Source organism: Falco punctatus (assembly GCF_963210335.1).
Source record: "Falco punctatus genome assembly, chromosome: 1".
NCBI lineage: Eukaryota > Metazoa > Chordata > Aves > Falconiformes > Falconidae > Falco > Falco punctatus.
The window spans coordinates 51,941,919-51,966,609 of NC_137580.1; the positions used below are offsets into that span (position 1 = coordinate 51,941,919).

General features: G+C 40.2%; 1 protein-coding gene across 1 annotated transcript in view; it reads left to right on the forward strand.

The window, feature by feature from the left end:
• The first annotated feature begins 1,991 nt into the window (after positions 1–1,991).
• STX18 (syntaxin 18) overlaps positions 1,992–24,691 on the forward strand; it is a 70,424-nt gene continuing 47,724 nt past the window's right edge. Inside the window, exon 1 of the mRNA XM_080381716.1 lies at positions 1,992–2,476. Within this exon, the coding sequence (XP_080237842.1) occupies positions 2,315–2,476 (162 nt within the window). The 5' untranslated portion in view covers positions 1,992–2,314. The remainder of the gene's footprint in view (positions 2,477–24,691) is intronic.

A 24,691-nucleotide genomic window follows, 5' to 3' on the forward strand; every position in this document is an offset into this window, starting at 1 on the left:
TTCACAGTGGTTTAGTATGTGTGTTAATCTTTGCAAAGTCGGGAGGTAAACAATAGAATGTCTGTTAAAATTTACTTTGCTTTAATGAACTGTGGTTTCTTTTTTCATCCAAAAATGTATAGAGTATTCCAGTTATTTTAAAGTACCTAAATTTCATTAAAAAATCAGTAAACTATAAGATCACATAGTCACCAATAAGTTGTTTTTTCTAAAAGCAGGAAGGGGAGGTGAAGTTCAAAATAAATTTCATATATCTATAGTTTAAATGTAAAGAAGGAGCACTCTAACAGCAAAAATCTGTAGATTCTTATCCAGTGCCCTCTTAAATAGGAATACTTCAAGGGAGCGTAAATGTTAAATTCATTATATGTTGGAATAAGCTATACAGCTGAATATGCACAAAACCAGATAATTTTATCATCTACATTTTCAGGAGCATACTACCATGGGCTAAGCTGTGAATTTCTTATTTCTATTGGCAAGAAGTTACCTGTGCAAGTGCCTGTGAAATAATGTGTTTGCAGAGTGAGGCATTAGTTGCCATAAGGATGACAGAACCACAGCATATGAAAATTACCTTAACACATAGCATTGGTGAACATGTCTCAGAAGTGTCTCCAGGGAGTTTCAGACTGAGGGTGTCAGTGTGACATTCCTGGAATTTTATTGTGTGTTTACTTTGGTTTTGGTAATGCAAAGAAAAGGAAAATGACCAGTTTTAGGAAACATACCTGAAAGTACCTGATTTACTATGTGTAAATTCCACACAGCCCCGTTAAATAAGTCTTTTGCTAAAGTATCTTTATACTGAATTTCTTAATCTTGAAAGAGCAAAGGCATTTGGCTCAAAGTTCAACTGAATACTGCTGGCATTCCTGGAATGAAAAGTTTAATTTCCATCATTGTCCACTTCTTTAATACCTTAAATATATTTTCACGGTAAATCCAGCACCGAGGACAGTGACTTAAAACAGTCTGTCCCTTTAATTAGAAATACAAATGTATGTACCACAATAAAAACACAATTTTAAATAGAATATTAATAACAAAGTATGAAAGAATACTAATCACAATATAACTATGAGGGAACCACTAACGTACAGCTAAGGCTGAATTGATGAGAATTGAACTGAAAGGAGAGTAGTAATCCACAAGGGAAGAAAGCAGGTACTCTGGAGTAGATGGGAAAAATAGTTATGGTTCCAGCCCACTGGGGAGAGGCAGGGTTTTGAAACTGTGTTCTTTGGAGACTGTCTTGGGGAACGTGCTTCTGGTCAGTGAAAGGATAGTTAAAAACTGCATGGTATCTGCTGGATCCCAGAGCATTAGATGCCATACATATATATATACACACACACATATATATGCATACATTTACGTTACATATATATGCACTTATATATGTGTGTAACATCACCACTGGTTATTGGGTCAAAAGTTTTCCTGTGTGCCACGCAGTTTCACAAAGCCAGCCCCCTGCAGGGCGCACGGCCGCGAAGCCCCCTTGCTCACACGGACTATCTCACACAGCTTCGTGCAGCATCCGCACGGCCACCAACCACGGCGCCTAACACACCTCCCAGGTACCGGGGTGACACTGTCCCGGGCTGGGTGGCAGAGCGGAGGGCCTCGCCGGCCAGCTCCTCGGCAGGGAAGCAACCATGGCTGCATGCTCCAGGTGAACCAGGCTGCTCCACCCATACAGCTCGGGGACACGGGACCAGGGGGCATACACGTGTCATCATTTCCCACGGGAATCTCACACCAGCGCCAATCCCACACCCCGGTGCAGACCTGCTAACATGTATTAGTAACTCCAGTTAACCTGTCTTTCCGTGGCTAAGTGGCCGATGTAAAATCTCGGAAGACTGCGTGTAACAGCACCACCTGGCGACACCTGCGACGGCGCCGTGGGGGGGGGTGTCTGGACGGCCAAGTTGGGCTGGAACGGCACCTGCGTTCCGCAGAGCCGCGGTGAGGCAGGAGGGGCCGCGCACAGCCCCGCGGCGGCGCGTACGCGGGAGGCGCCGGCCCCCGCTGGCAGCAGCCGCGCCCCGGCGGCGGGAGCCACGCGCTTCCCCCGAACTCGCGCCCCGGCTGCCCGGGCCCGGCGCTGCGCGCCCCACCGCGGCCCGGGCGGGCTCCGTGGGGGCTGACGACGAGCTCGGCCCCGCCGCCGCGCAGAGAAGGCGGCGTGGCGACGAGGCCTCCCCCGCCCGCCGGACCACGCTGGGCGGAACGCGGCGGCCGGAGCCGCGTTGCGCGGGGAAGAGTGCGCGGCGGCACCGGGCGGCGGCGGAGGGCGCGGGCCGCCATGGCGGTGGACATCACCCTGCTCTTCAAGGCCAGCGTGAAGACGGTGAAGACCCGCAACAAGGCGCTGGGAGTGGCGGCGGGTGACAGCGCCAAGGACGAGCTGCTGAAGCGGAGCGCCGCCCGCTGCAAGAGCGACTTCACCAGCCGGGCCCGGGAGGTGGTGAGTGCGGCGGCGGGCACCCAGGCCCCGGGGGGAGGACAGGACGCGCGGCAGCCGGGCTCCCCGGCGCCCCCTCGTCAGCGGCTCCGCCCGGGCGCCGCCGCGGGCAGCCCGCCCCCCTCACCCCCGCCTCGGGGCGGCCCGCCGCGTCCAGCTCTCCCCGGAGACCCGGGGCGAGCGAGCGGGCCCCGGAGCCGCCCGCAAGCGACCCCGGGGCAGCTCTTTCCCACATGGATGTGGGCTGGGAGCGCCGGCAGCCCGGCGGCTGGTGTGGCGGCCGGGGGAGGCTCCGACCCGCCTGTCGCCCGCGGCCCCCTCGGCGCGGCGCGGCCCGGCTCGGCGCGGCCCGGCCCGGCCCGGCCGGGGGTGGGCCGCTCGGCGGCCGGGGCAGGCAGGGACCCCCGGGGGCGGCGCTGGCCGCGGCCCTGCCTGCGGGGACTGGCGCTCCTGATCGCCCAGACCCGGGTGTCCCTGGGGGCTGTGCCGCGGCCGTGCCTGCGTTCACACGCCTGGTTCCTCATGCCGGTGCCACGTCAGAGGGCGCCTCCGTAGCAAACACGAGCGTAAGCGGCGGTAACGTTGCACCGAAGTCTTTAGTGTTGTTGTTTTCCCCTGTCACGCGGTATGGCTGTGAAGTGGCAGTTCTGTACAAATGGCACGTGAAAGGGTAATCGGAACATTTTAAGACTTGAAAAGGCAAGCACCGAGAAGTTGAGGAGTTACAGAGCTGTAGGCTTATGAGCATTAATAATCCTCAGTCATGCTGTAAAAGCGTTGCAGGTAAAAAGCAGGGGGAAAAGTCTGACACCAAAGCAGGGTTTGAATTATCACGTTTAATAAGGCACTGGACCATACTTTGAAAAACTAGGGGAAAAAGACTTCTCAGTACACTTTTTGAGGAGACAGGCTTACAGAGCACATATACAAGTTTAGGCCTAAATGAAGAATGCACAAGTGACCTTGTTCGGTCATTTTCGAACTTGTGATTAATTTAGTTTTCAAGCACAGATATTAATGTCACATTTCTGTGCTCATTCTACTTTCCCCAGTTCTGAGAATGAGTACTTTAAAATTAATGTGTTTTATAACACTTGATGTTTGATGTTCAGTAACTCAGTGATTTCTTTGAGGCCTAAGCAGAGGGTAGCAAGTTGGGTGCCTGTTAAATGAACATATAATCATTAACCATTACAAAAAGCTGATTTAAGTGATTTGTCAGCTGCGAGTTCTGTGGTAGGGATCTATCTGCAGTGATCAGAACAGTCCACAAAACTACATTCAAGCATTCAAGATTTTTTTCCATGAGATCTATCTTCCCCGCACCCCCACCCCCCATCTCCTGATTTTGACTAAAGATATTCCACATTCTGCAGTGTTAGAGAGAACAGGCTCCTTCAGTCTTACCCCAGAACAGGGTGGACTTTTTAATTTTTAACACAAGTTTTGTGTGAGTGAATTCCTAGAATTCTAAAAAGGATTGAAACTTTATCACAGGGCATCATGTTGACATTTATCTGCGTTGTCAACATGGCTGTAACTTTTAAATCTGCTATTCAGAACTCTAGCACTTGGGCTGATGCTGAGGGCAGGTTGTTGCCCTCTAAGGGTTTAGCACTAGACAGTGTTTGGATGGTTTGCTGAAGTGTTTCACAGTTGTTTGTGGTAGCAGAGGGAGCAAGAGGAAACCAGAGGTTTTCTTAGGTTACATTCTAGATACTCTTATAGCCACAGACTTCTGGTCATTCCCTCTGAAGCTTTTTACCCCATTGCCACCAGTACTGTCTCTGTCTGCCCTTTGGGTTCTCCTCAGTTTCAGTGTCTCTATTCCAAATAATTTAGAACCTTAGACTAGGCTCACACCCACTTCTTCATCCTAGTCTGTTTTTCTTTCTTCCCTTCCTACCATCAACATTGCTTTTGCTTTCTACCAGTTCTGGTTTTCTTCCTTAAGGTCCAGTGGAGGGCTGTGAAGATGATGAGGGGACTGGAACATCTCCCTTATGAGGAAAGGCTGAGAGAGCTGCCCCTGTTAAGTCTGGAGAAGACGGAGAGGGGATTTTACCAATGTATTTGAATATTTTAAGGGCAAGTGTCAAGAGGCTGGGGCCAGGCACTTTTCAGTGGTACCAAGTGACAGGACAAGGGGCAACGGGCACAAACTGAAACACGGAAAGTTCCATCTGAATATGAGGAAGAACTTCTTTACTTTGGGGGTGACAGAGCACTGGAACAGGCTGTCCAGAGAAGTTGTGGAGCTGCCTTTTCTGAATATGTTCAAAAGCAATTCTGTGCCACCTGCTCTAGGTGAACCTGCTTTAGCAGGGGGTTGGACTAGATGATCTCCAGAGGCACCTTCCAACCCTGACTGTTCTGTCATTATGTTTGTACTCAAGCCTAGCTCCACCTTTATATTTTTATTGCCCAGCCATAGTCCTGTGTAGCGATGGCGTGCTATAGCTACGTCCTTTTCCTCCCACTGTAGTCCTTTGTTTTCCCCTATTCACAGCTACTGTTTCCTGCTGGCCCCTGTCTCCTTTTTGAGCTCCTTGTCATTTCTGAGTTTCCTTGGGGCACTGTCATGGCAACAGAAAGAACGACAAAGATGTGGATAAAAGTATCTTCTTTAATTGCAGGAGCTTCAAGTGAAGTAAACACCTAATGGCAACGTGGATGAGCTGAACAGTCTGTCTGAGGGGGAGAATGGGTTTAATTAGTGGTACTTACATAAACAATGACTTTGGAGAAGAAGCCAAGGCTTAAAATGTGTGCTGAAGCATGTCTGATCATGATTTCTATCAACATGCTGATCAATGAGTAGGATTGAGAGGGAGCCAACAACCTGCTAGACCAGAGACCAGTGTTTTAACGTATGAATAGAACGTTGAAACTGCAGCTAGAAGAATAAGCTTTGTAGTAAAATAAATTATTACTTTAATTGCTTGTTTCAGCCACATGCAGTTTGGTTTGATTGTATATGCCAAACTCTTTTCATATAATTTATCATAGCCTCAGAATTAAAAATTTAGCTGCTTCTGCCAAGACCATGCAAATGTAGTCTTTGATACATTCATTAGTTCTTTAACATTTCTTTTTCAAAAAGCTCCCCCAAAGCTAGTGAATTCTTCTATGTCTGTGTATAGGTCTTTTGTTTATTGTTTAAGAAACATAACAAATGGTTAACTAGTTTGTTTTTAAAACTTGTGAAAGATACTGGTCAGAATCCATATAGAATAACAGTGAAGACTCTGAAAAACCTACACCTAGTCACCACTTTCATTATGCTGTATTTGGTTCCAGAATGGAATAGTTCAGTTGGAAGTGACCCACAATGATCATCAAGTCCAGCTGCCTGACCAGTTCAGGGCTGACCAGAAGCTAAAGCAAGTTGTTAAGGGCATTGTCCAGATGCCTCTTAAACATTGACAGGCTTGGGGCATCAACTACCTCTCTAGGAAGCCTGTTCCAGTGTTTGGCCACCCTCTTGCTAAAGAAATGCTTCCCAATGTAGAGTCTAAACCTTCTCTGGCCCAGCTCTAAACCATTTCCGCATGTCCTATCACTGGGTAACAGGGAGAAGAGATCGGCACTTCCTTCTCCACCTCCCCTCCTCATGATGCTGTAGAGAGCAATGAGGTCACCTCTCAGCCTCCTTTTCTCCAAACTAGACAAACACCAAGTCCTTAGTTGAAGATCTCCATTTGACATGCAAATATTGGAATACATAGGCAGTCTACACACAGACCTGCTCCTTTCGTTATTATATTCTGGGTGGGTTCGCCTAGCTTCTTGCAGGCAGAGATGTGCTGACACAGCTGTGCTCCAAGCTGCGGGAGCAGTAGCCGGCCCTGGTCCAAACAGACGGCAGCACAGCTGGAGTGTGGGCTGGGCAGGCACTCAGCTGTGCCTGTAGCAGCCACACAGCTGTAGGATCAGAATTCTTCTTTCTAGCCCATCCCACTGAGGTTTTATATCACATTATTAATGTGTTTTGAGCACTTGGCTGAACTGTATTAAGTGATGTAACTCTCTTGTCATACATAGCGTATTTTCTTCCTTCTTTTTCCCCTGAAGAACTATGAGTTTTGCAATAGGATCTGATGAGGACTTCGGGAATGTTTGCTTTTTTTATTTTTTTGTCTTCTTCATAAGACAGACTCTAAGGGTCTTTAAGAAGAAAGATTGAAGGTCCATGGCATGTGGAGAAGAGGCTGGCAAAGTTGGAATAGTTCTTATTTTCTGTTGAATTTCAATTTTCTTTCCTACGAAGGCTCTGTGTCTGCACAGTGAGCTTCTGAAAATTTGTGGTGGAGTTTCATTGCACCTGGGAGATACGTTTATAAAGTCCTGCTTTACATTCTCAAAATTAACGTGATTTTTTTAGATGAATTAAAGTAGGCACAGAGAATGTGGAACGTAAGAGCTTTGACTTGCCTCAATGTTGTGTAGAGAAACTGGTTCAGAAGGGGGAGGATATATTTTGTGTGCTCTTGTAATTTCCGTTAGTCACAAACCATGCTCCAGCATTCTGTATTAATTTGTATTTTTTCAAAGCTGACTTTTATGCTCAGGTGTACTGTATTGCTGCAGTCTGTGCAGAGCTGATGAAAGTATTTTTGTTTGAGATTAAGTTGGTAACACAAGGATGTTTTGAGGTTATCTCAAACCATTGTACTGTTAGTTGTAGAGGCTGCTGTTGCTGGTGATACTGTTAAATTGTGACAACTGATCTGTTTGCCTATGGATGCTCTTCTAAATCAAAGACAAATGTTAATGGCCATGAACTTTTGAAAGGATTTTCTTTGCTCCAGCGTTGACCCATCACTGTTTATTTGGTTTGGGTTTTTTGGTCTGTCAGCTGCATTGTACAACCATTGGGTTGTCTGATATGTAATGAAAAATGACTAATGCTGTATGTATGGTGAATGTTTTTGGCATCTCTCCACCTGTTCACCAGTTGCATATTGACTAGGACCAAGTAAGAAATGATTGTTGAGGGATTCCCTACAAGAAAGCTATAGTAACAGTGACAGACTTTCCATTGCTTGCAATTCATAGAAGACTGTCAGGATTCATTATGTATATGTTAGAGCTTTTTGGTCAATTAAAACAAAAGCAGCATTTTTTTTCCCTTAAACTTTTACAGTGACACGGCTATTTAAATTGTAGTATACAGTGATACACAAGCTTGTGTTTCAGCTTGTGCAGACTTACCTAGCTCTGGTGGGTTGACCCTGGCTGGACACCAGGTGCCCACCAGAGCGGCTGTGTCAGTGCCCGCCTCAGCTGGGCAGGGGGGAGGAAATACAGTGAAAGGCCTGTGGGTCAAGGTAAGGGCAGGGAGAGATCACTTGCTAATTGCTGTTATGGGCAAAACAGACTCGACTTGGGGAAAATTTAATTTATTGCCAATCATATTAGAATAATGAATAAACAAAACCAAATCTTAAACCACCTTCCCCCACCCCACCCTGTGTTCCCAGGCTCAGCCTCACTCCCGATGTCTCTCCCTGCTCCCCCCGAGCGGCACAGGGGACCGGGAATGGGGCTGGGGTCAGTCCCTCACAGCTGCCCCTGCCGCCCCTTCCCCCCAGGGGGAGGGTCCCCACACGCGGCCCCTGCCCCAGCCCGGCCCCCCCGGGGGCGCAGCCTCCTTGGGCACCCTCTGCCCCGGCCTGGGGCCCTCCCCGGGCGGCCGGTGGGTCCCTGCTCCCCGCGGGCTCCATGGGCTGAGGGCACAGCCGGCCTCGCCGCGGCCTTCACCGCGGGCTGGGGGGGAACCTCTGCTCCGGCGCCTGGAGCCCCTCCGGCCCTGCCTGCACCCACCGGGTGTCTGCGGGGCTGCTGCTCGAACACCTGCTCACTCCTCTCTGGCTGCAGTTGCTGTTGTGTACCGTTTCTTTCCCCTCCTTAAATACTTTGTCCCCTTGGTGCTACCACCATCGCTGATGGGCTCGGCCTTGCCCAGCGGCGGGTCCATCCTGGAGCCAGCTGGCATTGGCTCTGTCAGACATAGGTAAAGCTTCTAGCAACTTCTCACAGAAGCCACCCTGTAGCCCCCCCAGCCTTGCCACACAAACCATTAGTTTTTTGGTAAGGTATCAGATTGAAGATTAAGGTGAGTTAATGTGCTAAGTGATTGAAGAATGTTAGGGATTAGAGCAAAAATATTTTTAAAAAATTGTGTGTGAAGTAAGTGTTCAGTCACAAACATAAGCAGTTCAGCTATAGCATAGGCCCAGTTTATGTGACATTTGTTCAGAGATTCACTGTGGTCTTAAACCTGCAGTTTCGGACATTTTCAAAGATGATCAGTTTTGAAAGGTGTTTGGGACTTGAACTCCTGTTTTAGGACAATCTTAGGAAATCTGACTAAGCCTTTCTTGTTACTTTTTTATGACAAGTAAGAGCTATTGGGAATATCATCTGTCAAATAATGCTTCTTTCTTAGTTATTTGAAAATATGGAAGGAATGAGAATTTTTTATCATTGTTGACTGTCCAGTATGTGTTGGAGAAACGGAATCAGGGCTGACACAGCCTATTGACAGAAATAAGCATAAATTAATGACCAAGCAGAATTTCATGGTGGGCTTGACTGCAGCCATGAATGAAAAGGGAGATTCTCTTCTTCTTTAAGGCTTTGGAAAAAGCTAAAAAATTAAGTGTTGGAGCATAATTCTTCAAAAGCAATATGAGACATATCTGAAAACATATCCTTGAGAATGGAAAATTTGAAAGGTTAAATGCAAAATTTCAGAATGATCAAATGTCAGTGTTTGAAGCTGTTGAACGCATAAGGATGCCAGATTCATGAGGCTACAACATCTGTTATTCATATAAATTCTGTGTATGGATTCTGTAGAATGATTAACTGATTCTTAAAAAAAATTGGTATGATAGGCCAATAGTCACATCAAAAATATGTTCAGCTGCTCTGTACAAATATGTAACGAGGAGGAAAAATCCCCACATAAAACTTGACTCTGAAACTAGGTCTTATGAAAGCCAGAACAAATGACATGGAATATAAATTTTGAGCAAACCTTCTAATTGCAAGGCCACCTGACTTTCATAGTGTACTGCTCTGGGTACTCATAGGTTAGCAGTGGGTTTTTTGATTTGCTTTTTTGTTGTTGTGGTTGTTTCGTTTGTTTTTGATTTCACATATTCTTAGTAAAACAGCTTTTCATGCATACCTGCCTAAGTCCAACGTATCTCATTGTTTGGATGCAGCCCATGGGATAATTCAAAATAGCATTGCTATTAGAAGAGGTGGAGAGCTGATGTTTTGTCTTTGGTCCCAAACATGGGATCTTCCTGCACATCTTGGCAGTTTTGTATTTAGAATATTCTCATAGGAGAAAAAAGGGGTAGGTGTGTGTTTGTGTACGGTGTTTACAGTGGCTTAATCATTGCCACTGTCGCTGCATTAATAAAGCCTAAAAAAAGCATGGGGAATGCCCAAACCAGTAGCTGGGTCCCCCAGACTGACCATATAGGACCACCTTGAACAGCATAACATAATTATTGACATAGCAAAATTGAAAATGGGTGGTTTTAAACGTACATGCTTTCTGATCCCTTTCAGACTATTCAGGATTGTTTGAAGAGGTACTAAGAATTAAATTCAGCCACTGAAATTGTGTAACAGGTCTGGTTACAGTATATAATCAGTAGCTAGTACACAGCACTAATAAAGGCAAGTCTGCACAGTCACTGGAAAAATTCTAGGGGTTTACAAATCAAAAAATGTTTGGAAAACATTAGTAGATTATTAGATCTGGACTTCAAACAGAGAATTCCTTGTGCTTATTACGTTTTAGTATCATAAGAAAAAAGAGTCAGCTTGCAGATTGGGAGGTCACAAGCTTTTCCACTGCCTACTTTCAGATGAATAGTAGCTTTGGTAGTAGACTGGTACTGATCTGCTGATGCAGGGAGTAACACGGTCCCTGTTCAAAAAGTAAAAGTTATATGAAAATAAAAATTCCAAGTATTAAATGTTTTATCGGAATATGACAAAAATTACTATGCTGCTGGTTCTGAGTCAGGTTCAGATTGGTGTCTCCAGAACATATCAAATTATATCTAAGCTTTTTAAAAGACCAAGAAATATTCAAAATAGTGAAATAGCCAGCTTGCTATATTAACTTTTTATAAGATGGGACATGTATTTGATAGGTCTAGAATAGACCTGAATGGGGATTAATCTGAAAAATTCCATATCTGAGAGTGGTACCGTTGAAGTCCATGGCAGAACACAAGCAGTGCATCAGACTGCATAGTCACGTAGTAAACTTACTTCTGTTGTAGTTGAGTAGCTGGTACTAACCAGTGCTATGAGGGAAGTGGCTAGAAGTGGTTAAAATGGTATGCTTTAATGTTTTTGGTTTTATACTCAAACTAAAAAATTATAACCTGATTTACTAAGCTTAGTTTATACAATCATTTTGACTCTAATGATTACATAAGAATAACTCCTGTGAGAGAATATTTGGATGCAAGGGAAATATATACTGCTTATGGTATAGCCAATTATAGTCTTTATTAGAAATTAACGACTGTGCCAAATTTTGGACAGCAAATGATATTTCAGTTCACTTCTTAACTTTTAATGAGAGGTAAGTTCTAATAAATTGGGCCCATAGCTGAGGTCATTAGAATTAATTTTGACTTCTTCCATGTACAGTTATGAACAGTCACTTTTTTCCTCAAAGTTCATCGATGGTGCTGCATGTTGTATTCGTTTACATGCACGTGGGTTTCCTTCCCCCATGTTCTAGGCAGAAAATACAATTCTAAATTATACTTTTCAAATGGGGATTTACAGTATACTGCTTTCTTAATATTTCAGGTTTATCTCTTCCCCTCTGCAAATTATGGTTAAGTTAGGTTTTTATTATGAGCATTTATTGTTTTTACTCCTAATTTCCTTCATCCTTTTTAGAGAAGAAATTTAGCCTGAGAGATGGAAAGGAAAGAAGTTGATAATCGTAATTAGTAGAGGAGAAATACATAAAAAGACTCTTTAAGGCAATAGCAGAGGCAAGGCTGTTTTTAAAATTTTTTAGAAGATTTTTGGAGACGAGTGAAATGCTGACCTTGTTTAATGCAATAGGATTAAATACCAAATCCCTAATGTTCCCCATGTGATGCTTTGGGTTTTAGCAAAACTCACATCTATAACAGTGGTGAGCATGTAGGTTGGTCTTGGGGGAAGAGTTATGAACTCTTACATTTTGGGAAATGTCTGTGCAAATGTCTGTTGCTGTCCCCCCTGCTTTGTTTGTTTGTTTTAAAGTACATTCTTAACTCCGTGGGAATTATTTTCTGAACATAACTGAACAGCAGGATTGAAAGTTGGCTTGAGAGACAACTTTCCTTAGTTGCCTATTAATTTTGTTTTGAGTAACTGAACCTCATGCGGTGCTTGAGGAGTCCAGAAGTCTCTAAGGCTGAAATTCCTGTTTTGAGGATGTTGTGTTCCTCCTCACCTCACCTCCTTCCAGGTTGTGGGAGGTTCTTCCCTGACTTACAGTTGTTGGAGGAATTGTTATATCATGTAGCTGGTCACTACATACTCGTTCCTGACTATGGTTGTCCATTAAACTGACACCTCCTGTGAGTTCTTGATTTGTCATCTTGCCACAAAACATAAAATTTGTGGTGCATATGGAAACAGAAGAAAGCTGAGGTTTATCATATTTAGCCTCCTTTTCTCAAGCATAGGTTATATCGGTATGACATCTGAAGAAGGAGAAAGGTGGGCTAGGGGCAGTGTGGTGGGTCCTGTGGCATCTGAAAAGCTGCAGAGATGCAATGGAACAGAAAGACTGTTGACAAAGTGAGCAGGCTTAGCTGGAAGAAAATAGAATGATGTAGGTTGCAGAATAGACAGTCTTAACATGAGAGGTAGAAATATGCATAAAAAAGAAAAATAATTAATACCAGTGAATGATACGGAGGTTATGATAGATGACATCTAACTAGGAAAGAAAGGAAGGGAAATGGAAGAAGGAAGAGCGAGAGTGAAACTTAATACTTACACGTTAGTGAATTTAATCGCTGCGTTCATGCTTTTTGTTTCTCTGAGTTCTTCATCAAAAGATTTTGGAGCAAGAACAGCTTATTATTTTGAGTACTTTGATACACTGTCATCACTAGAAGCCTTGAGCTCTGTATTTATATTTTTTTAAAACATAATCTCTTATTTGGGACAGAAATGAACATAAAAATAAACAGACTTAAAAGAATATCAATGTGATTTGTTAGAGATTTAACTGTTGGCATTTATTTTTCCAGGTGTTAGCAGTGAGGCCAAAACAAAGCTGATTTTTTCTGGAAGTTAGTAACTTTAAGGTTCCGATACTCCTCCTCCCTCTCATTTTTGAAAACAGGACAAGTTTGGTGGAGAGAAGAACTTACCTGTGACTCTTCCCAGCATCCTGCAGTTCTCATTTTCTGTGTGGATGCTGTTTCCTGCTTGATAAGTTAGGTAAAAGGGCTGTTCTTGTACACTTGAAAAGTACTATTTTTGTTAGCTTCTGCTAAATCTAGACTTGGACTAAGATGTTTTCTTCTCTGTGGCAATTAGCAAACAGAATTTCTGAGTGATCACACGTTACAGCTTTGAGCTCTGAAGTATATCGGAATATTAATAAAATGTGGAAAAATTGTAATTTAGGACGTGATCAGCAAAAAAAAGTTTAAACCTAATTTCAGAGAACAGCTATTTCAAAGCATAAAGATTTTGCAGATTCTCACAAAAATCAATTACCAATCATTGCTTTCAGTGGGTAGCACTGACACATGTTCTTGCTAATTGGGGCTGGGTTTGGTCATCATGATTAGTTATTGCTGTAACACTGAGCTGATTCCTTGTGATTTTTGGTAATGAGTGGATTAACTTTCTGTGTGTGTCACCACAGACAAAAGGATATAATTTTACAGTGCAAGGTTATGTAATTATATGCTCTGTCTTTGAAATATATTTTTCAGACGGGCAAATATTAAAACCTAGTATGATAGCTTCAGCATTGAAAGCAATTAAAGGGTGAAAACTGGAGCTATGAATAATTTCCAGCAATTTTGGGAAAATGTTATTTAGTGTTGAAAATATTACATATTATAATTGCATAGAATTTTAAATGATGGGTACTTTCTTGAAAAGAAAGGTTTCCTGACTTCAGGGTGGTGTGGCAAAGCTTTCTGTCTGCCAAAAAAAGATATTTTATTGGTCATCAGGTACCAGCCTTGAGGTGTTTGTTGTCCCTTTTTACCTTTTCATTCTGACTCTGCCTTTCCTTTTCATGGAGGGTGGTGAGAGCAATAGAGAAATGGATGTACTGCATCTGCTCAAATTTAAATCTCTTCCATTTATGTAGGTATTGTCCAGCATTTGAAAAACAAAACAAACCAACCAAAACCCAGATACAGTTAAATGTAATCCTGCTTCTTTTCAGTCCTTGCTTTTCCATTATTAATACACTGCTTGACTGGATATTTCCTTTTTTAGTTGAATTTTAAACAACTTTGAATGTGTATGTAATCTCGCTGATTCTGAATTGAATATTTCATTTCTGCAGTACAAGATGCAACCTCTCCCTGCCTCGGTTGGGTAGCAAATATGAAAGGGGTTTCAAGTGAACGTCAGTGGAGGTTCTGTGAGGATATCCAGAAGCTCTTAAATGTTATGAGGTTCTGTGGTTGAAAATAAGAGAAAGGGTCTTGGTTTGACTGATAAATTTATTAGATCTCTAATATGGAGTGGAATTCTAATTAGAATTCTAATATGGTCATTCAGTGTTGTGGGTTTTTTTTACGGAAAAAAAAGTCCTCAAATGTTTAGTCCAGGTGAAAGTAAAATATCACTACATTTAGAAGATCAGAAATAATCTTGCTGCAGGATTTGTGAGGGTTTCTGGAGTAAATTACATACCTAGGGCCTGGCAGGTAAAAGAGGAGCTGAGAATGGACCACCAGGTTGCACAGCAGCCCACCATGGATGTGGGGGGGACTCCTCATGCACTGGCTCCATGGCAGCAGTGTGCGGGGGACTGCCAAGTAGTCAAGAGTCCTCAGCCTCCAGAGAAGGGAAAAGTCGCTTAAAGGGGAAGGAAGACAGGGGAGTTTTTCAGCAGTGTGCTGAATCCAAGGTGTTCTAAGGAGCACTGGTATTTTGGGGAGGAAAATATGCTTTGTGAGTTCTGAGTTGTTCTAGAAGTGTTGCATCATCTGCTGGTTTTCAGATTTACATGTGTAAAATATAGATGCAATTGCATCATGGTTTTTTGTTGGGTTTTTGTTTGTGGGTGGTTTTTTCTCCTATTTTCAGGTGGTTTGGATGTTCTTACGAAGTAGAAAATTTTGAATTTCCATTTTTTTTGAGATGTCTCTTACAGAAATTCCAGCTTTCCTTTGAGGTGTTTTGGCTGAGCTAATGGTCTCATTTCCACCCCCACCTATCTCCATTTTAATTTTTTTCTTGCCTTTACTCTTGCTCTTTCCTGGAAAAGAAGCAAAACATTGTGTGAGATGTAGAGGAACATACTGCTTACTCTTACAACACTTTATGTATAACTTAAGGCATGTTATACGTTATATCTGTCCTTTTTATAATGAGTTCATTTATATTAAAAATAAATGGTGATAGCAAAATGACGTGTGAAAGACAAACATGTAATGGTGATGAAAACCATTTAATGATTAGTAGGGAGGAAAATATTTACTGAAAATAAAAACCATGTCTAAAGGCTCTAATGCTGACTTTTGGAAACAGTACCATGTTGTGGTATTTGCAATACTGTATGTCCTGTACAGTAGATATTGTTGAAAATTGCTTGGGAACTGGAGCTTGCAATTGTAAGCTTGGAATGTCCTGCAGATAATTAAGTTGTGGTCAGGCTTTAGAAAAATAAAAAGTTCTCGAACTATGATTTTATAAACATGTTACAATAACATTTCTTTATATTTAACAGTTTTTTTTATAGAAAGCTGATACTCTCATGAGGCATTCACTAAAGGTAAAACATCAAGAAAGAAAAAATATTAAATTAAAACTTCACTTAGGATGTTGACAGTTGGCTTGTAATATTAAACAGATGTGTGTGTTCTTGGGGTATTCTTTCAGAACTTTGTTGCATACCCATTTTCAAGTGACAGCTACAAATTTTTGATTAATTTTAAATTCTGCTTTCTTCAGTTGTCTTTGTTCTGTATTATTTTCTTCAGGTCGATTCAGCTGGACAGTGTGATGTATACTGCAGTTTCTGCTGTGATACTAAAGTGAAAGTGATCCTTTCTGTAGGCTTAAATTAAGTCATAGCTCATTCAGCTATATAGAAAACTTACTACATATGCAAAGATTCTTGAGCATGATAGTACCTTTGCATGTGTAAGTAGGGCATGTATTGATTCTGGTTGTGGATATGGCAGGGCATAATTGGCCTCTTCAGCTCCTAGTAAGTACTGCACCTAGGAGCCAATACCAAAATAAAGAAACTTGTAAGTTTTTAAAAGATGGAAGTTTTAATGAAACATAGAGGAATTACCAATTAAAGGAAAAACATACTAAAATGACAAAATGTTGTATCCGGTTCTGATGTCAACCTTTTCCTGAAATGTGGTGGTAGTAGGTTGTTTTGTTTGGTTTTTTTTATGTAAAAGTGCTAAAAAAAATCTAAAAACTGAAAAATCTGCTTTGTGGTGTGAATTTTTTCATCCTATTTTGTTAGGGGACATGATCACAAGAAAAAGTCTCCAATTTGTGAAAAAGCAAGGAGATGATAAAGCGCTGAAAAAAGTACACATTATTTGTGGTGAGATTCAGCAGATCCTTGATTTGGTAGATTCTGTATCACTTGAAATCTCTTAAGTCAAGTGCATGTGTTCCAAAATACATACGAGACTCAACAAGTAATGCAGGAGTTAATGCGTAGGGATGACTCAGGAATTCCTTTTTACATATGGGACACTGCTTCATACCAAAGCAAAGAGTTGGATACTGGTTTTCCAAATCCCAGACTACTGCTCTAGTGACCTATGACTCTGATCAATCTGACCTTAGACTGTGTGAATGTATGAATGTTCTGTCTTCATTTTTAATAATAAATGATCTTCCAGGAAACAATGTGTTAACATATTTCTAAAATAAAACAGTCATATTGAGTTCACAGGGTGCTTAATCTAATGATGTACCACATAAGTTACTTACCATGAAGTAAGCAACCACTTTTTAATGGATAGGAGGTTTTTTTCTGATTTCTTCCTCACAAATTTTGGAGGACGAATGGATGTACAAAGACAGTGAAATGAGCTGTATGGTGTTTTTTTAAAAAGAATTTTTTAAAAGACTTTTTTAAGTCATTAACCAATGTGAGGTATTCATTGATTAAATACTACTACATTTCTGTAGTCTGCATACTGACTCAGTTTCATGTATGTGAATTGAGTACATCCTTTGTCTTTTAAAATTTGTGTAAAGACACAATACACCATAATGTGAGACGAGCTTATTGTAAGAATACACTTTATTTCTGTTAATGTTGTTGTTTCTAATTCCTAAGAATTTCAGCTCACTGTGGAACCCTTTAAAGTATAGAAGGGAAATACTTAAGAGATCAGATATTGTTTCTTATGGGCTTTGAATATGATGTAAAGGACCATACAGCAAATAGAGGAAAATACTTCTTAGAGATAATCAAAATATGAAGGTGAAGAAAAAAGGGAAAAAATATCGAAGAGTTAATTAGTTGGTCTAAAATGTGACCTAGTATAACTTTTTATATCTTATTTGCTTCTGTGATGTGGCATACAGAATGCACGGTGCTGTGGTCTAACTGTTACTTTGCCACTTCTTCACAGTTTGAAGTTATTGAAAAATAACAGTAGTTTTAGGAGTGGTTTGTGGGTTCACACAATACACTTGAAATACTATATAATTTTATTTTGTAGGGAAATAAGGCATGTAGATTTCTTTTGAAGGAAGCTTTTTTCTTTGCCTATAGTGAATGAGAAGAAGCCTTTTCTGTATAACTGGTTAAGATCAAGTCTTATTTTACTGAATTAAGCATATGTACCCTATGAAAAATTCTAATTTGAGTATTCAATTTTCAAGAAATACATTTAAAAGCATCCATTAGAGATATGGGAAGGAAGATAATGCAAATATTACATGGATTTGTATCTTTTGAGTAAATTTGTGTGCTTGTTTTTGGACACTAATAAGAATCAGAAGTTTACTTCAAAGACCATTTTTTTTTTTTGTTTATACATGGTTGTTACTGATGCTTTTTCATTTAAAAAAGGGCTACTATTACAAAACCCCATGATTTGTTTGCAGGCATTTTATGGATTGAACTATTTTGAACATACCGATTTGTATCAATCAGTTCTTAAAATACAATGGGAGAAGTTTCTTCCTTCAGTGAGACTTGTAAGTTGTAGTGCACAGCCTGATGATAGGTACAATCTTCTGTCAAAGCAGGCATACAAATAACAGTTATTAGCATGCATCTTTCTGCTGGGGCTTTGTGGTGGTTGGTTCTGACTTCAGGTTTTGTCCCTTTTGTGGGGGACTTTGAAATAATATGAATAAAATGTTAATCATGGAAATTACGCAAGAGAACTTGCTATGCTCTTAAGCCTCTTTCATTAGCACACTTGGGAGACAGGGGGAGATTATATTAATGTATTTCCTATTATCCTTATTACTGGTGCTTAAATATTAAAACTGTGGCAGAACAACTGTATAGGTGTTTGATCCTACAAGGATAACCCTTTGACTGAGGCTGTTGCCAGTGAGATATTGTTGATTAAACACAAATATATGTTGTAACAAAACCCACTTTCTTATTGGAATTTTATAAGCAAGGAGATTGTTGTAATGCAAATAAACTGAAATTCTTGAATAGTAAGTTGTTTGGAATTAAGTTTCCTACCTCTTTTATGAACTGAACTATTATATTGCCTTCTGATTGCATGGTGAGTTTTCTGCTTTAAATTGCTATTACGGTAGCTCTGAGAGTCCCTAACTGAGAGCAGAACTAGATATCCTCCATGGAGCATGTGAACTTTTAACTAAACAAGACATTTAAAGCTGCAAGATGAAATCCTGGTTGTACTGAAACAGGCTGCAGAGTTATGGTTGATTTAATTGGGGAAAAGCTCTTGTAAAGAATTCTTAGCAGAGTGAAAGTTTAATGCTTCTTGTTTGTTCCGTAATTTATCTTGTGATTTGAGAGTGAGGATGAAGGCTCAAATAAGACAGTACCAAAAGAGAAGTCTCTTAAGTGCTTTTTTTTTTTTTCCAATACGTTGCTTTTTTTTTTTTTTTTTTTTTTTGCTTTGTAAGAAGTGAACAGAATTTGTTGGCACTATTCATACATTGTTGAATTGGGTCCTTAGAGAGCATTCTCAGAAACTTCTGACAAATGGGGAGGAATTATGAGTAAGGACATGTCTAATCTGTGTTATTTCTTCATATTTCCCTATGTATTCTGTACCCTACATCAAAATAATTCTACAAATATTTATGCATAACAGTTTTTGGGCAAAACTTGTGAGTATTCAATGAGGTGTAGTTTTGAAAATATGTACGAGTTGTAGCAATTAACCTACATGCACATATATAATTCTGGAAAATGGACAGCATATTACATTCAAAGACAGGATCTGATAGACCCAAATTGCTTAAAACATCAGTTATTGAAGATGTCCCCCTGGGACTTTAAGAAACCATTTAACAGATGAAAGTACATTTTGAAAAGTTTGACCTTACAGGCAATCATAAAATGAATCAAAACAGTTCTTTCCTCCCCTGAAATGTACAGAGCCCATCTGTATCTAATCCAGTAATTACAGACTGAGTTCAATTACCTTTTCAAACTTGGAGCAGACTGGAGACTAGGCAATGAACAAACATAGGGTTTTGTCTAGACCTCAATTGACCACAGTCTAAAACTTGAATTTATATCTAGTTTTATTTTTAGCTTCTTTTGGTAGATTTTAAAGGATTAATTTTGTTACCTAGTTGCTAGATCATGAAAGTTTTTACTTCCTGATATAGTGTTTACGACTACATTTTTATCCCAGTTAATAAAATGACACCAAGTCCTGAGAGTTTACAGGATAAACCATTTTAAATGTAATGGAAGTGGGTTAACCAGCTTTTCTGAGTCTTTAATATTGCTACAATGAAATTACGAAAGAATCTGAGCAAAATGATGTAATTTTTTCTTTGTGCTCGTATCCGTATATTTGATGTTCAGATTAAAAAAACCAACACACCAACTTTGATGTTTTTTGCTCTCTTAGAAAAATGAACCCCAAACCTACCTGACTGCAATATCACCAGTAGTTGACACTGATTAAAAACTATGCTGAAAACAGATTTTTTTGACTGTTTTATTAATTTATTTCAGTTAAAGCAGACAGACTATCCATTCAGCCATACGGACAGAGTTGAAGAGTATATATACAGCTACAGGTTGTAGCAGCTAATACAGGTTATCCCTTTGACCACCAAGCTGAGGCCCAGGCATCTTTTGATATCCCACAAACAAAACAGAGAACATAACATAAATCTTGCTGAGAGGTATCATGCACTGTGTTCACTGTCTGACGTAGTAACATTGCCAACATAATGTTCTTACTCCTTGTCCAATGATTTATGTGCAACCTTCACTTGAAAAACGTTCTTTGCAATAAAGATGTGTGTAGTTTGCAGAAACCAACCACAGTGTGCAAGACTTTTGTTGTTACAATAGTGCATTTCCTATCTCTTGGGTAGCAGTGGAGAAGCAGTGATTAAGGACAGAATAAACACTGTATTTTTAAGTTTTAATTGTGCAGTGTGCTTTTGATGGAATAGTGTCTCTTGGCAAGTGAAGGCTATGGTAATTGGTGTGTTTAGTTTAACTTACTGATTCTTAATAGTAATCAGCATTTTGTAGCAGTTGCTGTAATTAGTTAAGAATGTGGTTCATGACCACTTCCAAGTCAACACGTATTTAGCAAATAAGGCATACTGTTCCAATGAGTAGTAAATTTGATGTGACAAGCAGGAATCTTTTGATGTTTAATTGGTTTTCCTTGTAACACTTGAGAAAAAACTGATCTAATGAAATGTTGCATTAACTGTAAAGCTGAGAGGCCCAAGAGATTGTATTGATTATAAAACTATAGAGACAAAATACATTCAGTATAGGCATGGGAGGAGTTCTCTAACGTTTGTCTTCTGGTTTTTGTAGTGTATAGTGCAATTTTTTTGTATTTTCTGGATGAATGATAGTGTTCTGAAAAGGTAATACGGAAATAGATAAAATTTTTATAGTTGTAATTTTAAAGCAAAATCTATAATAGTGTATGATGAGGAAACGTAGAAAGTTTTGGTATATAACATCAGTCTGGGTTTTTTTTTCCTTTAAAAAAAGGATAACTTTCATGCATTCAGAAGTCAGGAAATCCAGTCTTCAATTTCAGTCCTTCATCAAAATCCTATTTACACAAAAGCACTGAGAACTTGTTTCCTCCCTGCCTTAACTCCACATCAGGAGCTAAGACCCTTCAGCTGTTGCTAATGGTGAATGTTATATTCTGTTGTACTATCAGATTTGTATTAGTAGATTTATCATAGAAGGTGGGACCATATGCTGTCTAAAAACATTGAGTCCTTCCGATAAGCCTGCTAGCACTTTTTTTTCTTCTCCTCTTTACCATAATGGCCATAAGAAATAAAAATTCAACCTGGAAATTCTAGTAAAGTTTATGCTGCCACTCAACATACCACCAGGCTTTGTAATTGAAAGTAAGGATGGTTGATACAAATTTCTTAGTTTTTCATTCATGTAATAAAATTGCGTTATAGCTTCATAGGAAAAGGCTACTACATCCAGGATGTGGAATCTGTTACTTGTGCTCCGTTTCATTTTATAGGGCTTCAGTGTTGCACGGAACTACAGAAACAAGGCGTTTTAGACCAACAGATAAAACGAGTATGTTCTGAGAGTAAAATAAGGCAATGCATTTAGTCTGTAGGTTTGCTGAAATGAGAAGTCTAGATTTTCCAGTGTGTACCCTCAGATCTAGGTGATTTTAATACTGAGCTGTAGTGACATCTCCTCTCACCCCAAATGCTAAGGCTACTAGCAGTAATCATTGAGAGTAATGCTTGCTGCAATAGACAAAAATTGTTACACTAAAAATGGAAAAAAAACCTTTTATAGTCTCTCAGAATCTTTCATGACCTTATCAACTCTCTGTTTGTCCCCGGTGAGGGTTGGTTAGTACAGTTCCACCTTTTTGCCCATTAGCAAAGGACTTTGTGTTGTGACTGTTGTAAGAAACTACCAGATTTCACTTAGTTTCGTTCCAGCAACACTGCCTAATAGATTTTCTGCCATGTGCATTGCATACACTTTGTATTTGTGATGTAAAAAACCCCAGTCATACTATTATTTTGTAAAAAGAAACTCTGTTTTCAGTTTAACAGAAGAGGAAATTTTAAAGGTGAAAGTACCTGACCATTGTGTCTCAGTGGACATTTTTGTGTTGACTGTTTTCAAACCAGATTGCTTAAGTTCAGCCCTTATTGTATGTATGTCCTCTGCCTCAGAGCACACGCTCCAAACCAGGCAGAAAGCACACATCTTTTAACTGCCATCGGTCAAATAAACGCATTTAATTTTCCTTGAAAGGTCATTTTTAAATCTAAAGGGAATATTCACTATGTTATAATCCCTGGACTTGACTTTGCAAAAAATAGTGGCTCTTCAGGAGTCACCCCATTTTCTTCTGTTTCACGCATTTAAAAGGAGTAGGTTTCTTTTGCCTTCATTTGTTACTTCCAGCTCTTACTTTTTTTTTGACAATGTGTGCTTTTATTTCTGGCTCTGTGTGTCATATTTCATCATAGCTCTCTGTTGAAATCTCTCTCACAATTATTTTCTTATTTGTTTGCACACCATTTGATTCCTTTGTTACTGTATTTGTTTCCTGATTTTCTGCCAGCACATATTACAGTATTAATAGTTGCTTGTTTATTTAAATGCTTAGAAAACTTTAGCTGCAGGAAGGATAAATTGGTTGCTTTCTATAGCAGATGTCTGGCTTATTCCTTTTGTTGCTGTTTGATTTGTCTTATAAGGCAGAAATTAAAAGGGCACTCCATGTGAAGTTCTAATCTATATAATTAATTTTTGCTTTTTCTTTTTTCCCCCCCTCTCTTGTCCAGCTCTGGCTTTTTGCACTTCTTCCTTTTCTTGACTCCATTCATATCATTAATTAGTGTTTATAATGGCTACTAATTAAAGCAATAAAAACATGCATGCAGTCATTAAAGCTACCCTTTTTTTTATTTTCTAAAGTGCAAATTCCTCAAATCAGTTTAAATAAAAGGAAGATCATGTTCAATTACTTAAACTTCATCAAAAGACACAGTTCACCTAATTTGATGCAGTGCAACTAAATATAACTAAACAAAGTTATGTTAGTAAAACTTTCTATTTAGGCAATGGGTTTTATTTTCCTTCTCTGTTTTTCTATCGTTAGGCATTTTTGTCTGCCTCCTCTGTACTTATTGATGTTGTATTCATGTCAGACAGATGCTTGAGTTGCTTATTGCAGAAACAGCATTTGAATCATTATGAAGGGGACTGGAGAACATACAGGGCAAAAAAGAAAAAACCCACTTCAAACTGGTTTAGATATCATGGCTTTCAGTGTCTGCACTGCTGCTATACAGTTATACAGTGCATTCAACAATCTGCATTCCATTGGTATAACATTAGAGCTGCAGGCATTTGAAATTGTTATGTGTTTCTGTGGCAAAAAACTATAATTTCAGGATGTTCTGGTTCTAATGCTGATGTGCCAAAGAGTAAAACATGCTATTAAAAACATGAGGTCACATTAACCCTCTCTGTGCAAGCATATATGTGTATATATATAGCATACGGTGTTTTGTTTACACTATTTTGAGCACTTTCAAGGAGAATATTTTGCATCCTAGTAGATATAATTGTTGGTTAGGGGGGTGGGGTGTTTATTCCCACTATTGAGTGGGGGGGTTTGTTTTATTACCCTACGTAAGGGTCCCATTCTTCCAAGTACATGGTAGGTCTTATGTCTCTGGTATCTAACATTTGTTCTGAAAATAGTTACTGCTTTAACCAGGATGTATCTTATGATCTTTAAGGGTTTTTCGTTCTTTACCTTAGACCATGCTCCTCTGCTCTGGTTTTTATTCTCTCTTAAATCAGTTCTTCCCTTCCTTCGCTCTTTGGTGTTGCTTTTGTTTTTTCACCTCTATGCCACAGTGAGCTTTACCAGCTCCTGTTCCATCTACTCATGCAGTCAGGTATCTGCTTGATATTTACCAAGTAATCTTGGCCAGTCTCCTTATGATAAATTCTCTTCCCAGTATTAAGCTTTCATGTTTTAATTCTGATTGATAGCTTTAAAATTTTCATCTGAAAGTTGCTTGTGAGATAGCTCCCCGGTGGGGAAGGTACCTCATGTTTACCTTTCTCTCGTGTTGAGTACATCATGCCAGGGCATGGGCAGAATACTGAAGTACTGATGAAAGATATTTCAGTAACATTGACTCTTCTGTAACGTAGAGCAGAACTGTGGAGCAGTGGTATGGCATCTGTAATCAGGTGTTCCTAATCCAAATGAAAACTGGAAAACATAGCATCACCTCTGTCCTCGACATGACAGACTGTTCACAGAATTCAGGTAGGAGCTGTGAAACAGGGGTGTGGCAGATTGCAGTAGCATTTTTCCCTAACCTTGAGTGAAAATTGTATACAAACCAGTATCCATCTTACAATAGACACTCCTATTTCTACATATGCATATCTGCTGAAACACAAGTATTTTCTATGCAGTTCTTTTGTTATTTCTCCCCTGCAATGCAGTGCATCTAGATACTGTGGCCCAACCTGGGCAATCTAGTTGTTATGGCAAAAGACACAGAAGTGACAGTGATTTCTTCACTGTGAACAGGTTGGTGAGACACAGTAAACTGCTTAATGGACACTGAATCTTAACACAGAGCTGCTTAGGAATTCTTACAACTTAATCAGTAAACTCGTAGACAGTTTGTATGTGTTTATGTGTTGACATGGTGTTGGTTTAGTTACTTGATGGTTCCTTCTTGCCCTACATACAGCAATGTCCGTGTGTAGATTAGCAGAAGATTGTGAAGAATATGGCC